General features: G+C 44.5%; 1 protein-coding gene across 1 annotated transcript; it reads right to left on the bottom strand.

Annotated features, from left to right (window-relative positions):
• Positions 1–2,679: 2,679 nt before the first annotated feature.
• On the bottom strand, positions 2,680–6,668 carry LOC121888576. Its single transcript, XM_042400198.1, has one exon. It carries the CDS (start codon positions 6,666–6,668, stop codon positions 3,198–3,200), a length of 3,471 nt encoding a protein of 1,156 aa, XP_042256132.1. The 3' UTR covers positions 2,680–3,197.
• Positions 6,669–15,257: the final 8,589 nt, after the last annotated feature.

The raw sequence follows: 15,257 nt of genomic DNA on the forward strand, positions 1-15,257 counted from the left end.
CGCTTACTCAGTGATATCTAAACATCTACTGAATGGATTGGTGCAAAATTTGGTCCAGACATTCAGAGTCACCAAAGGATGAATCTTAATTACTTTGTTGATCTCGTGACATAATTATGACGTTGAAATTTGTGGTTTTGAGTGAAATATCTCAACAACTATCGGACGGATTTCTATGAAATTTGGTACAGACATTCATATTTCTCTCAGGATGAATTGTAATAACTTTGATGATCCTCTGACTTTCCTCAAGCACCATCATCAGGTCAACATTTTCACTTGTCCAATACTTTGGCTTATAACCAAATACCCATAACGACTGACAATCCCATCAGCCCCAGCTGTGCATTGTGTTCAGTGCTAAATAGAAACATTTAGCTTGGCATGCCCCAGTAGCCTGTGGTTCGATTCTGGCAGCTGACCTTTGTCGCATCTTGCATGTCATTCCCCATCTCTCTCTCCCCTTGTTTCCTTTCATCTCTCAACGGTTGCTGACCAATAATGGTGAAAATTGTCCCAAAAATATATTAAAAGAAATATTTTGCATGCTAATACCCTAAAATAAGATGGTGGCCTACATTTTTTATGCTAGCTCCTTACTTAGATTGTCACTCTCTATATATATCATATACAGCTGACTGAGACAACTGACTCCTCAACAGATCTACTTTCATGAGATGTCACTACACATTTAATCAAGTGCCTTGCCTTTTCCATGTGTATTTAAGGTCCTTAGATCAGTTCCTGTACAGGACCAAGCCTGGAGCTGCCTTTCTTGTGCTACCATCAGTCTTCAACATGACATCATGTATGATTCACTACGTTCTCAGGCTGGAAACATAGGCATGTCCAATGAAAAAATAATACATACACTGAAATGATGGAGAGATGATAAAAGCTGAAGAAGTTCAAAATCAAAGGCAAGGGATTTGATGTTGATTCATGAATGCATCAACAAGCAATTAAATGTTTGTCCTATATATATATATATATATATATATATATATATATATATATATATATATATATATTGATGGGTGATAAATTAAAGGAAAAACCGGTACAGGTCTGAATGCTTGACCCCTACAGTGAGGGGATCTGGTGGCTCTGTTATGCTGTGGGGGGCATTTTGCTGGCATGGTTGTCGCCTTAGGGGGAAGAGTCACTGCAAATCAATACAAAGTTGTTCTGAGTCAACCCCAGATGAAGAGGTGGTGAAGAGCGCTGTCTAACACGTCAGTCCAAAATCTCCCATAGGTGATCAATTGGGTTGAGATCTGGTGACTGTGAAGGCCATAACATATGATTCACATCATTTTCATACTCATCAAACCATTCAGTTACCAGATTGGATTCTCCTGGGCAGGGATGATACCAGTCTAGAACAAATCTGTGGAGAGATGTTCTGTCATTCTTCATAGATTATTCCTTTCAGCTGCTCTTTGTTGGAGGGGTCGTGTTGCTCTATCTTCTTCTTTGAAATACTCCAAAGGTGTTCTGTTGGATTCAGGTCTAGGGACTAGGACTAGGACTAGGTCATAGTTTTCACTTTTTTTCTTCATTAAAAATACGTGTGATTTTTGCAGCGTGTTTGGGATCATTGTCATGTTGGAAAATTCCTCTCCTGTCAACCTTCTTGAGACTGGGAGTCATCTTTTCATTCAGTATTTGGGTATATAAACATTCATAGTGCCATCTATAAATGTCATCTCCCCTACACCTTTTGCACTCATGCAGCCCTGTATCAGCACACTTCCACCTCCATGTTTCACAGTCAGCACTATGCAGTCACTGTGGTAGTCCTGGCCAGGTCCATGCCAAAACATGCTAGACCCCATCTGACCCATACTAATTTATTCTGGTTTCATCTGAACAAAGTTCACTAACCAAGACCACTCCTTCTAGAATATGGATGTAATGGTTTATTGGGAGTGTGATGGAAGGCAGGGTGAAAAGGAGGAAGGATAGTTAGAGGGATGGTTGGAGAGGGAAGGATGGATGGGGGAAGGGAGAGGGTCGGGGGGTGTGAGGATGCGGGGGTGAGGGTCGAGGTCGTGGGATGCGGGATGAGGGGGTAGGGGTCGAAGGGATGAGGGGCGAGGGATGGGGAGAAAGAAGAGCAGGCGGGAAAGAGGGGAAGGAGGGAGTGGATAGGAGAGTGATAGATGAAAGGAGGAGATGCGTCGACGTCGGGGAGGTAAGTGGGAACAGGGGTTGAGACTCAGGGTGGGGGTGCTGTCTCGATGATCTGGCATCTGTACGAGGCCCCCCTGTTCCTGTGTTTGAACAGAGAAGAAAGTTAGCGGAGGGGTCGGGTGGGAGGGACTTGCAAGCTGAGACAGAGGGGAGAGGAGCGGATATGGTGTGTTTAAATACCCTGTGGTGCGGAAACGGGTTGCGTACAAGGCGTGGTCTTTGGTTCCCGAACTTTGTTTATAAGTCTATAAACTTCATTTCACTAACCAAGACCACTCCTTCTAGAATATGGATGTAATGGTTTATTGGGAGTGTGATGGAAGGCAGGGTGAAAAGGAGGAAGGATAGTTAGAGGGATGGTTGGAGAGGGAAGGATGGATGGGGGAAGGGAGAGGGTCGGGGGGTGTGAGGATGCGGGGGTGAGGGTCGAGGTCGTGGGATGCGGGATGAGGGGGTAGGGGTCGAAGGGATGAGGGGCGAGGGATGGGGAGAAAGAAGAGCAGGCGGGAAAGAGGGGAAGGAGGGAGTGGATAGGAGAGTGATAGATGAAAGGAGGAGATGCGTCGACGTCGGGGAGGTAAGTGGGAACAGGGGTTGAGACTCAGGGTGGGGGTGCTGTCTCGATGATCTGGCATCTGTACGAGGCCCCCAAAGAGACTTCAACCAGAGAAGCGAGAACGGGATTTCTTAACGTTATCCGGGTCGTGATGGATGTAGGTATGAGAGTGGGACGAGGCTGGGCATGGTGCTCCGGGAATCCGGGAAATTGATTCCGCTGAGGTAGGTCTGTATGGTGGAAGACTTGATCTTGAGTTGAGTGTGGGATAATGTGATGAAGCAGGAGAGGGTAAGAATGTCCGGTGAAGGGAATGGGAGTCCGTGGGAGACGTGAAAGGTTTTAAAGGAATTCCAGCCGGTGAAGTATGGAGATAGTGTTCAAGGGGTGACGCTGTTGGTGATGTTGTCCCGTGAATTGGTGACCAGTTGTTCCAGTTGCGGGTTCAGTTGTAGATTGTGGCTGAAAACGGTGGGACTGGAGTTGGAAGAGGGTTGGAGGCTGGAGCTAGTTGTCTGAATTTCTGAAACATGAAACGGGAGAGTGAATCGGCGATTGCGTTTTTGTGGCCTGGAATGTGGAGTGCACGGATGATGAACTGGTGCTGGGCTGAAACCAATGTGAGCTTGCGCACGAACTGCATGATGTCCAGATTGTGTGACCGGCCTTTGTTGAGGATGTCGACGACGGCGCTGTTGTCAGAGTGGATGGCGATGGTCTTTTTGGACCATTCATGCCCCCAAAGAATGGCAGCGATGACAATCGGGTACATTTCCGAAATGGTGGAGGAAGGGGCCAGGGAAGAGAAGTCGGGTGGCCATTCGGCGGAGAACCATCTGCCGCCGTAGTAACCACCGAAGCCGACTGAAGGGGCGGCGTCGGTGTATAGCTGGATGTCATTGGCGTCTGTAACGTGGACGTCGTAAAAGAAGGAGATGCCGTTCCAGGAAGAGAGGAACTGGTGCCACATTTTTAGTTCCATCTTGCACGCGCTGTCCAGTTGGACGTGGTCGTGGATGGATGGGACGGCGGTGGCTATGGAGAGAAGGTGTGACAAGAAAGATCGGCCCTGAGGGATGATGCGGGTGGCGTAGTTGAAATGGCCCAGCAGAGAGAGTAATTGACGTTTGGTGCATGTGTTGGCCATGAGAAAGTTTTGAATGAGTAGAGAAATGCGGTGGAGTTTCTCAGTAGGCAGAGATGCTTGGAGTGTAATGGAGTTGAGGGTGATGCCGAGGAATTCCAAGGATGTGCTTGGGCCTTCTGTTTTCTCTGGAGACAGGGGAACGCCGAGATCAGTGAATGCGGAAATCATTGTGGTGAGACCGTATGACGGGGGCGACGACGGTGGCGTGACCGTGAGGAAGTCGTCGAGTAGGTGGATGACGTATGGGAGTTTATAATTGTTGGAAAGAATCCAGCAGAGGGCTTCGGACAATGAGTCGAAAATTTTTGGGCTGCTCTTGCAGCCGAAGGTTAGACGCACGGCAAAATAGTATGCGCCCTTCCAGGAGACCCCGAAGAGGTGCCAGTAGTCGGGGTGGATGGGGAGGACTTTGAAAGCGCTTGTGATGTCCGCCTTGGACAACCATGCTCCCTGGCCCGCGAGTCGGATGAGGGAAATGGCGTGGTCTATGGTGGCGTATTGCATGGAAAAGTCCAGGCTGGGAATCAGGCTGTTAATGCTTGGAACAGTGGAACCGTGGGGGGACGAGAGGTCGATGATGAGCCTCTTTTTCCCAGAGTACTTCCTGGTTGCCACTCCGATTGGGCTGACTCTGAAAGACGGGAAAGGGGGGCTGGAGAAAGGGCCAATCATGAAGGCGTCATCAACTTCTTTTTGCAGTAGTCTGTCAACTGTGGTGGGTTCAGACAGGGCTGATTGCAAGTTGTTGCATATGTGAGTGGACTCAGGCATGGCCTGCAGACCCGGATGGAAACCGTAAGTGAAGCCCTGAATGAGGAAGTTGACGAACTGGGTGTCTGGATGGTTTTGTAGGGCGGTGGCTAGGGCGTTGATGTTAACGGGGGTATTGAGATGCTTACACAGCTGTTGCTTTGTCGGGTTGTGTGGGCATGTGGCTCTGGCGTGGGCTCCCCCGCAGAATGAACAAGTGTGGAGGAATTTGCAGCTGGAGGAGCGGCAACTGAGGTCGTTGAAGTTATTGCAGATCATCCGTCCTCCCTGGTAGAGGACAGGTCTCCCTCTCCTGTCCGTGCCTTTGGGGAGGGGGCCGAGGATGGACGGGTGATCTAAGGCAGGTTTGGGGGTGATGGATGGTGGGGGAGCCACTGATGGCAAGTAGTGTGGCGTGGCTGGGCTTTGCTTGTCTGTTACCGAGGCGCGGGGCAGGGGGGCGGAGAGGGTGCATGCTGCGGCGGGATGGGAAGGGGCGCCGCACGTTTCGCAGTGTAGAGAAGCGCAAACTGCGAAAACTTGGCAGTATAGCTCGTGGTCCAATGTTCCCCAGTACGTGCCCTGGTTGAACTGTTGGAGGCGACCGGCGGCTTGGGAGGCGAAGAGGATATGGTAGGTATAGAAACCGTTGCCGCCGAAACGCAAGGCCAGGTCGAGAATTAATGACAAGTAATCATCGAGCTCGGACCTGCGGTCGGGGAAGGCTGAACAAATTATGTCTCTATACAATGAGAATGCGAAAGCGAACTCGGCGACTGTGAGGTCCTTGGAGCGAGCAGGAAGTGGCTGTTTAAGTTCCAAGGGGCCGAATGAGGTGAGCAGTTCCCTGGGGATGTGGGGAGTAATTGATGTAGGGTGAATGAGTTGAGCGAGATCAATGTAATTACCGGTTAGGATCTGCTGCCTGAGGGTGGGAGACACGGGGGAGGGCCGGGCGGATGCTAGGGGGCGCACTGGTGGCTGGGCGGTGGCCAGGGTGTAGCTGCTGGATGGAGGTGTGGGAGCCAGGAAAAGGCCGAGGCTGGCCGTGTGTAAGGCTGTAGGATAAGGAGGTGCAGGTGCTGTAGTACGGGTAATGCTAGAGTGCGGGTCGTGGGGAGCCGGGGGGTAGGGGAGGAGACAGGGAGGGTGAAAAGAAGGAAGAGGAGGAACAGGTTGGGTGTAACTCGTGGAGCTGCTGGGGCCCGCTGTTGTTTGTGCTGTCTGAGCGGCTGCCGTGGTTGGTGCGGGTGGAGGAGCAGCTGGGATGGCCGGGAGGGAAGGAGCAGCAGAGATAGGAGCTGAAGAGGAGGAAGGGATGCTGGGTTGATGGAATGTATATGCGTGGGATGTAAGTGCAGCTGAAGAGAAAGTGGGAGGAGGAAATGGCTGTGGAGCAGAGAGCGCCTGCATAGGGTTAGAAGCGGACTGTACTAGGGAGGCTGAGGTTGCTGAGGAGGAAGGTGTGCGTGTGGCGGAGCGACGTGCCGTGATGTCATGGACGTCGTCGCGCGCGCGACGTCGGGAACCCGGAAGATCGTGGGAAGATGGACGGGAGAGAGTGCTGTCCTTCAGGGAGTTTGTGTATAATTGAAACAGTCTTGCCTTGTTGTCGGTGCGGTGGAAAGGAATGTTATTTTGGCTGAGGAAATGCTTTAAGCGAGCGACGGTCCACTCGGACATGTTTGGGGCCGAGGAGCGGTCCGTACACCGGAGGCGAGGAGAGCGCTGCGCGCGGTGGCTGCTCCTCTTGGGCGGGCTCCGGGATCTCGAGCGAGGCTGGAGTGAGCGTCGGGAATAAGTAGCTTCCTTCGGACGCCGAGTACGGGACCTTCCCCTGGAGCCGCTGGGGATCGAGGGCTCGACGATACCGTCGTCGACGGAGGATGAGGGCCGAGAGGCCGGGATGAGGGAAACCGAGGAGCGCAGGCGAGGCTGCCGGAAAGATCGGACGCCGGGGGACTCCGGGACTTCGAACGAGTCCTTGTCCGAAGCGTTGAGAAGCAGTTCGAGGTCCATGATGTGAGTAAGAAGTTTTAAGTTTATGCTGGTGTGTCACAGGGTGCTTGCAAGCTGAGACAGAGGGGAGAGGAGCGGATATGGTGTGTTTAAATACCCTGTGGTGCGGAAACGGGTTGCGTACAAGGCGTGGTCTTTGGTTCCCGAACTTTGTTTATAAGTCTATAAACTTCATAATGTGCCATCAGTATTCATCAGGCTAGTTTTCATGTCCTTTGGCAAAGTTTAATCTTTCAGTTTTGTGCCATTGACTTCATGGAATGCCCTTCGCACTGTCTGAGCCGAGTCAATAGTGAATTGTGTGCGCTGTCATTTTCGAGGACAGCCACTGCACCTTCAGTTATTGGTAGTACGGGTCATCCTCTACCTCCTAACCACTGCTACAACTGTGTTTTGTCTTCTGTTCAGTAGCCTACTGATGATCTTCTACCCTCTCCCATCTTTATGAAATCTGGTTTCTTACTTGTTCAGACAGTTCCTAACCATATGGAGCCATGTTGCATGAGACACAACCCAGGCCAAAATTGAGAAAGTTGTGATCAAAGGTTCTTTTATAAGTTGTTCAGGCAATTAGTCTTAATTGGAAGTCATGGGTGTAATCTCTTTTGTTGAATTGAGGTTGCACATTGAGGCCCGTATTGTCAATTTAGTCTATCTAACCTGTTTTTAATTACAAATAAGATCAAATACCCTACACTACACCCTAAAAATACTACAATTATAGTAAGATGATACAATGTTGAATCATTTAACATTTTAGTGATATTGCACAGGGGTGTACTCAGTTTTGTTATATACTGTATGAATATGCAAATATATTTCTTTTCAGAAATTTAACTACTGGACACAAGATGTCTCCTCCTTCACTGTGAAGTCCATTCTCAGTGTTTGTGCACTGGAGGCTTCACGTCTCCACATCACACTTGTTAAAGTTGAATATTGGACCAGGACTGACTTCCAAACTACTTGTGATGTCACAAATCACTCTCATAGGCCCACCCCTAAAAATCAGATTTTCAATGAGCACAGAGAAACTTTCCACTTTCAGCAGATGAATGTAAAAACAAACTCTGCACATACATCATTCTGCATGGTGAAGATCAAACATCCAACTGTAGGAACAAGAAGAAAAACATATTTTTGAGTGGAGGGAGACATTAAGAAATTTTCCTTTAAAAAACAGACAAATAACTGAGATTGTGTTGAATAATTGAAATATTGAACTAAAAGTAAACTCTTTGTGTTACATATTGCTGGGATAAATAGAATTTTGTTTGATTTTTGATTCAGTTGGATTGTATTCTGTTGATGGAGCAGACTTCCACTTCGAATCGAATCCAGAAAAAGCCACTTTATCTCAAAATAAAGGAATGTCTCAACAGAAAAAATAGATGCAACTTTTGTGGAATACAGATCTTGGTCTCAATGGGTCACATTATCAGTGCCTCCAGGCTGTTCAATCCATGTGATTAAAAGTAGTGAAAATGCATTATGGGAATAAATTATGAAATTGTTTTACAGTCAGATGAATAGATCATTCTGACCTTATAAATAGTTTGTCCCCTCTGTCCTTTCAGAAACTGCCTTCCCTTTACTGCAGTCTGTATTATAAAGGCATGAGTTGGTATCTCACAACATCATGTCATATGTATTTATGTGTGTTTATGGTTAGATAAGCGTTACTTATTACATTAACCCTTTCATGCATGAAACCTCAGTCAGGATTTTTTCCCAAGTGTTTTTATTCCCCTTTAGGCATGAAAAAAAATATTTGAACTTCATTTTTTTTAAACATGGGATGACATACTAGAGTCCACTGTGGTGGCTGATGTGCAACTATACCATCAAAACCCATGCATATCTAAGAAAACAGCTTTTGCATAGCTGTCCACTGTAGTGACCACTATGCATGAAAGGCTTAAAATATCAAGTGCAATTTGATGTTTTTGTCCTAAGATGAAACCTTAAATACAGCCAATATTAGATCCCAGTGACACACACACACACACACACACACACACACACACACACACACACACACACACACACACACAGCGTGGCTATCATGCAGCGTCTAACTAAAGGGAACGGACTGTGCTCTGTCCAGGGATCCTTCTCAGACTCCACCCTGATATCTGGTGGTGTGGATGGAGCTGTGCCAGTAATACCACTCCTCTGCTTTTATTTTAGACTCAGACCTGACCCTACAAAAGCCTCTGACGCCGTCTCAACCCCACCGCTGCGAGAAACAAATGACATATCCTCCTCACCGCTGTAACTGAGAGTATTCTTCTGCTGAGCAGGAAATCGAACAGTTGTGGGACCTTAACACTCAGGAGTGATATGAGTAATGTGACTTTATCTTGAATGCTAATATTTACTCACATCATACAGTATTATTCACATTTTTAAAATCACAAAGGTAAAGTTAAATATATGGCGCAATTCTCATTGAAAAATCGTGCTGTTCTTTTATTATTTTTCTGTTCTCATTGTATTATACACATCACTCTGCTCAGTCACGCACACACACACACTCAGTCTGTGTGTGTGTGACTTACTGTAAGCTGGATTTATACTTGACAGCCCTGCTTTAGATACCTGCAGGTAGGTTTTCACTCACTGATATCACCACCACAAGACTAGAAGCATGTATTGTACATGATTGGGGCATATCATGCTTTAATTACATTCATCATTTGTATATCACCTCATGTGTCTACAGCACATAATATATGATATCTAATGATACTGTATGTATGTACTGTTTGGATATGACATCCCATGTATGTCCTTCAAAAATTCATCCCCTTAGATAACATTAACTTTGTGTGGTAATGTTCTGACTTGTATGTTAATCTAATTAATGCCTTTCTTAAGTTGTTGTTTTCAGTCATAGCTGCGTACATGTGTGTGTGTAAATATACAGTATGCTAACTGGTCTGTGTGCTGTGGGGAACCTCTGTGATTGTGGTCACATTCTTACTTCCACAAAGGAATGAATGAATGATTGTCAGTGTGAAATGGAAGCTCTGAAAAAAATTGACCTGTCAATTCTGCAGCACTGACACCAAAATGGGACTGATTTACCAGTGATGTTTTGGATACCTGACATATTATGGCATTAAACGTCATTCCAGTGGCTGGAATAAAAATTTGTTTTGTCATAAATCTGCTTTTGGACATTTTTCTGTCAGAATGAGAAAATTGCACAACTACATCAGCTACACCAACAACTAAATGACCCTAGAGATGCAGGCTGCACCACAGAGAGCTGTTAAAATGTGCGCGAGAGTGGATTTATGTGTCAGTTTATTGGGGAGAATAGAGGGAACGCAAGGACCTGCCTGCTGAGGGTCACGTGACAGCCGAAGTCATCAGTATCACTTTTCAGCTTGCCTCTCGCCTTTCTTGAAAAATCTGTAAAACACTTCTTAATCCACCTGCCATATTTGTTCACTCTTTCACCTCCATTACCTTATCACTGTGATTTAAATCAATGCAAGCATTTTCAAATCTAAAAACAATGATTATAAAGAGTATAGGGGCCCTCCTCCTATCAATATATGACATTATACCCTTCCTGAATATTGATGCAAACTTCTAGCCAATCAGATTTTCAATCAGAGTTTGAAAAGCAGATTTAAAGATTCCTTATGTAAGCTACATGCCAGACAGTCTGTATTAAAGTTCTTTGCTACAGTTATATTCTTTGTATTCCAATTCTATTCACATTTACATCATATCACTGAATTTTTCACAAGACCCTTTAATGTGTGCATCTCTTATCCGAGATTTGATATTTGATATCTAGAGCCAGAGCACAGCTTGTGTAGTAAAAAGACAACCAACGTAACTTTTGACACTAATTCTTATCAAAAGATTAACACAGTTACACCCGTCAGTCACGTGACCCTGGCCTTCAGGTCATAGTCTCAGGAGTCAGTCAGTCCAGAGGATTGGTTCTCTACACCTACAGCCAGATTGCCTTTAGACATGTGAGCCTGCTGTTGTAGAGTCCACTGCTGCAGGGAGAAGTCAAAGAGAGCGTGACTAGTCTGTAATGTTGCTCTTGCATATTTTTACATGGCAATTCATTATTAAAAATGTACAATAAAAACGGAAATAAAAGACTTGCAGCACTCTTGGGTTGTCCTGCAGCACCCACTTTGGAAATCATTGATTTGGAAAACTAATGTTTGAATTTCCACAAAATTTGCAGATTCATGGTCTCCAGAGGATGAATTGTTGACCTTTCCTTTAGCGCTGCCGTGACGTCTGTGTTCCCACCAGTGCACAAGAAATATCAGAATCTAAGATTGCCATGAAATTAGCTACGAGCCCCACAGCTTTTGCCCTATCGCTGCCCTTTATTGCTTTATAGCTGTTTACAGGTCTTGTTTCTTTAACCACAGATCTAATCATATGCATTAGTCCCTGCAGTGTTTAATACAAACTAATACTGTTGTGTAACATTCTACCAAGCAGCAAGGGGTCCTGTACCAAAGTAGCCTTCAGGCCGAGCGTTTAACACCTTTTTATGGCACAGCATTAATTTCCTGGCAAGGCCCTTGCCTATCAGATCATGTTCATTGTATGCTGGCTCTGCAGTTACTTGCTTTGAAGAGCAACTGATATATGGAATCATCTTCCATACTTCTCCTCATGACTAATAACCTCGCTGGAAGGTGGGAGCTTTAAAATCCTTTGAAGCCCCGTGGGCTGTGAAAAAAAAAATGCGTAAAACGACACACTGAGGAGTCTGTGCGCTGATTTTAAAGATGAATATTAAGAGTCTGTGGATGGAGGGCAGAGGGGACAGAGGAAGGATATTATCCAGATGTCATTTTCCTCTAAAGCTAAAAGTGGCATATTATGCCTGACACCTCTTCTAGCAGATGAGACTGCAGTGGGGGTAATCTGTCTGCCTACAGTGGAAGATATATCCATTTACATTATGCATGGTTTCAAATGAGAGGCCATCGCTGTAATGTAAAAGGTATTTGACAGTGAGAAGGGAAGGGGGAAATATGCAAACTAAAGAGAGCTGCTGTGATTCCAACATGCAGCTCTTCAGTGAATGACATAGCAGGGCATGAATATTCATATATATTCACATGTGGCTTTATGTCTTATGAATGCTTAAGTGAGTTTGACATGTGTAGGTTAATTAGTATTCTGACACTTGGTTAAATGAAGCCACAGATCACACTGCACTGAACACCTGATGCTGATGCTTGCTGTCATATCATTAACTGAAATTGTTGGCTGCTGCTTATTTTGTGACTCACTCACACGGTTGTATGAATAACTGGGTTACTTATGTTCCATGCGAACATCATAACCTGAATATGATCAGTCTTTTGGGCAGTGATGGCCCAAAGGTTAGAGAAGCAAGCTTGTGATCGTAGGGTTGCCAGCTCAATCCTCTGGACCAGCAGGATAAATCTGAGTGGGGAAAGTGAGGAAGTAGCGCTTGCCCCTCCCTCATTACCACCACTGAGGTGCCCTTGAGCAAGTGCTCCCCAACTGCTCCAGTGGAGCTGCTCAGTGGCAGCAGATCAGACTGTGATTGTACTGGGCAGCTTCAAGGTGTGAATGTGTAACAGTGTGAATGTGATCATGTGATTGCTCTCAGTGAAATTCCCCTGAATAAATGAAGGTTAAAAAACAAAAAAAAAGGATAAGACTCATTACTAGAATACCACTGTGTATGTATGTGCACAGGTGTGTCTCAAGTCACGATAATATAAAATGATACACTGTATAAATGCTAATTTATATTCTTCGACATAAATTAGGATTTCAAATTGTTCAGACGTAGAAATACAAATGATCAGCATTTAATGTAACAAATGCTGAAAACTTACAATCTTTAGCTGTGATTTATTACAAGGAGAGAAAGTTCTGTTAACTTGTGTTCTTTAACTAATTTCTGAGGTTTAAACTTTCAGAGTGAACAAAAATATACCAGCTGACAGGACTTGTCATTTTAAGTTTGATAAACCTAACATAGAAGTTTGATTAAAGGCCCCATGACATGAAAAATACATTTTCCCAGTTTTAATCCTGTGTCCCTGTGTTAATTGTTCATGTATCTCTTGTTATATGCCAAATATATGTCAAATAATCTGTATCAGAGTATTTTACATTAGAATCCCTGTCTCTTCTCTTCCTGTAAATTGATTTCAGATGTTGGACGACTCATCCTGCACTCAGGGGCGTTTACAAAAGTTCATCCAAACAAATGTGACTTTGGGTGAGTAGCTATCCACGTTGGTCATACAAAACCACACTTCACCATTTGTGGGTTGTAGTAGCTAACAGAGCAATATGGAGAGAGATAGGAGGAGATGTGTGTTTGGATATCAGTGGGCAAAAAGGTTTTCATTTCTAAACAGTGTGGCTGCTGAGGTCTAGTTCATTCATCTCTCCCTCATCCTCCTCCTGAACTAACAACGGGTGAGGGAGGTGTGTGTGGAGCCAACAGTCCTCTGTAGCTCTGTTTCTCTCTGCAGCTCCATATCACGCTAAACTCTAAGCCTTGCCCACTTTTTTAGCAGTCCAATTTTGTCAAGGAAACACATCACTTCACTTTGCAAGGTTGGATCAACCTCATCACACCACAGATGTCGCTGGTAAATGGGAATGCCACATGCACACGTTAGTGAGGAGGTAAAACAGTATGGAACATGGCTGCATCAGGTAAGTGTACCTTTAGTGAAATTAATGAAGTTGGTAGGTCCAAGGGTAAAGTGAATTGTTGTTGTAAGATTATAATGAAGCAGGGGGAGGCCATGTTCAACATTAGGGGAGGGGTGGGGTAGTGAAATCACTGTCCCCTTCCACCATGTAATTGCATCATTAATGTAACAGGTTTCAGCATATGCTATTAACTATCTTTTCCTCTCTGGTAGACATGGGGTGCTAAAATAATCCTTTGACTGGGATTTACTTGGGATAAAACACTTGCCCCATTACCACTTGCCACTTCTAGTCAGTCATCATGCTTTGCTAAGTAATATAGTCCATTAGTAGGCTTGCTTATAGTAATAAAGGTTAGAAATATCTTTATCAGTAACTTAATGAGACCATTAGGCCTATAGTCAACTGGTGCTTATCCAAGCTAGCTTGTCCAATTGAGACCAATTCCTCACCAGGCCAGAGGACTGAAACTGCTTTGATGAGTTTAGCCATGATTTATGGTAATAATATCCAATTTTATTTATTTCCAGCTTCTGATGTCCAATACAAATTGATTTGTTGAGTAGGCTAAACATCTTATTAGGCTTCAAAGAAGTGGGTAGGCTAATCATAGCCTTTATACCACAGCAAGCAGATTGCTCATTTTCAGCACCACCTTCACGATAGTCCACTGCACAATAATCCTTTTATTGCTAGTTCACAGGCGACCTGCTTGGTTTCTCTTTCATGTGAGCGCAATCTGATGCTGTCTGTAGTGCTGAAAATCTCTCTGTGTGTCTCTGTATGTCTCTCTCTGATCTCCCTGTCCTAAGCAAAAAAATCCAGTGTGAATGCATTGTTGATGTGATAATTTCCCAAGAATTTAATTAGGTTAGGCCACAACTGAAAGTCGAAGTTGATTTCTTTGGGGTATTTGTGGCCTATGATATTTATTTGGTAGGCTTATGAAATCAGAAACACTAGGCCTGTGATAGCCTGATCAATTGCCAAAAATATGAAGAAGATATTAGCATCAGTGTCTTACCAAGAGCTTTCAACAAATGCACAAAACAGAGAGAAAAGTTGTATAGATGCTCAAACACTCAGGTGCAAGAATATACAGATTTGAGATTATATAATTCTGGTAAACCCTATTTCCCGTTTATCCCATTCACAAGCCATCAGAAAACTTGCCCTATTAGGCTACGTTCAACAAATATCCAAAATATTTTTTTTCCTGGCTGACGCTGGCTGGTAATTGTATGTGTGTGCATGTTTTCCTATGTTTCTTTTCCACTTCGATCATTATCATCCATTTAGGCTAAGTTGCACAATTGCAAGTCAAAGTAGCCAAAAGAAAACTGTAAAAGTCAGGGAAATAAAATAAAATCAAAGCCTGAGTATATTGTTGGTGTGATAGCTTTTATGATTTTTAGGTTACAGTTTAACTGAAAGTAAGTGAAATAGGGCTTTAGGCTATCTATTTGCTACCATACAGCAAAACATCTTTTATTAGCCCAGGCTTTTATTTGCTTTGATCGTTGAACACAACTGGTCTATAGGATTTCGCTTCTAACCTACTTGGGTCAGGCCTTTTAATTCCTTTCACACAAACCTCTTGCTCAGCAAAAAAAGGTAATTAAACCAGTATGAACATTACTAGTAAGCCATTAAAGCAAATTTGATGACTGACAGCTTTTGAAGTCATATTTTTTTCTCCTTGTCACCATGGCTAGCTTATCTTTGTCTAGCTTATTTATGCCACCAACCAGTAGTTATGGTAAGAAAACAGTATTAAAGTATGGGAAATATTTGGGCACTGTTGTTTGGGGTTATAATAAATACTGTACCATAAGCTAACAGTAGACCATACGTAAAGCCCTAGTTTAAAGATTGTTTGTGAAA

The sequence above is a fragment of the Thunnus maccoyii genome, chromosome 21 (genome assembly GCF_910596095.1).
Source record: "Thunnus maccoyii chromosome 21, fThuMac1.1, whole genome shotgun sequence".
NCBI classification, from domain to species: Eukaryota; Metazoa; Chordata; class Actinopteri; order Scombriformes; family Scombridae; genus Thunnus; species Thunnus maccoyii.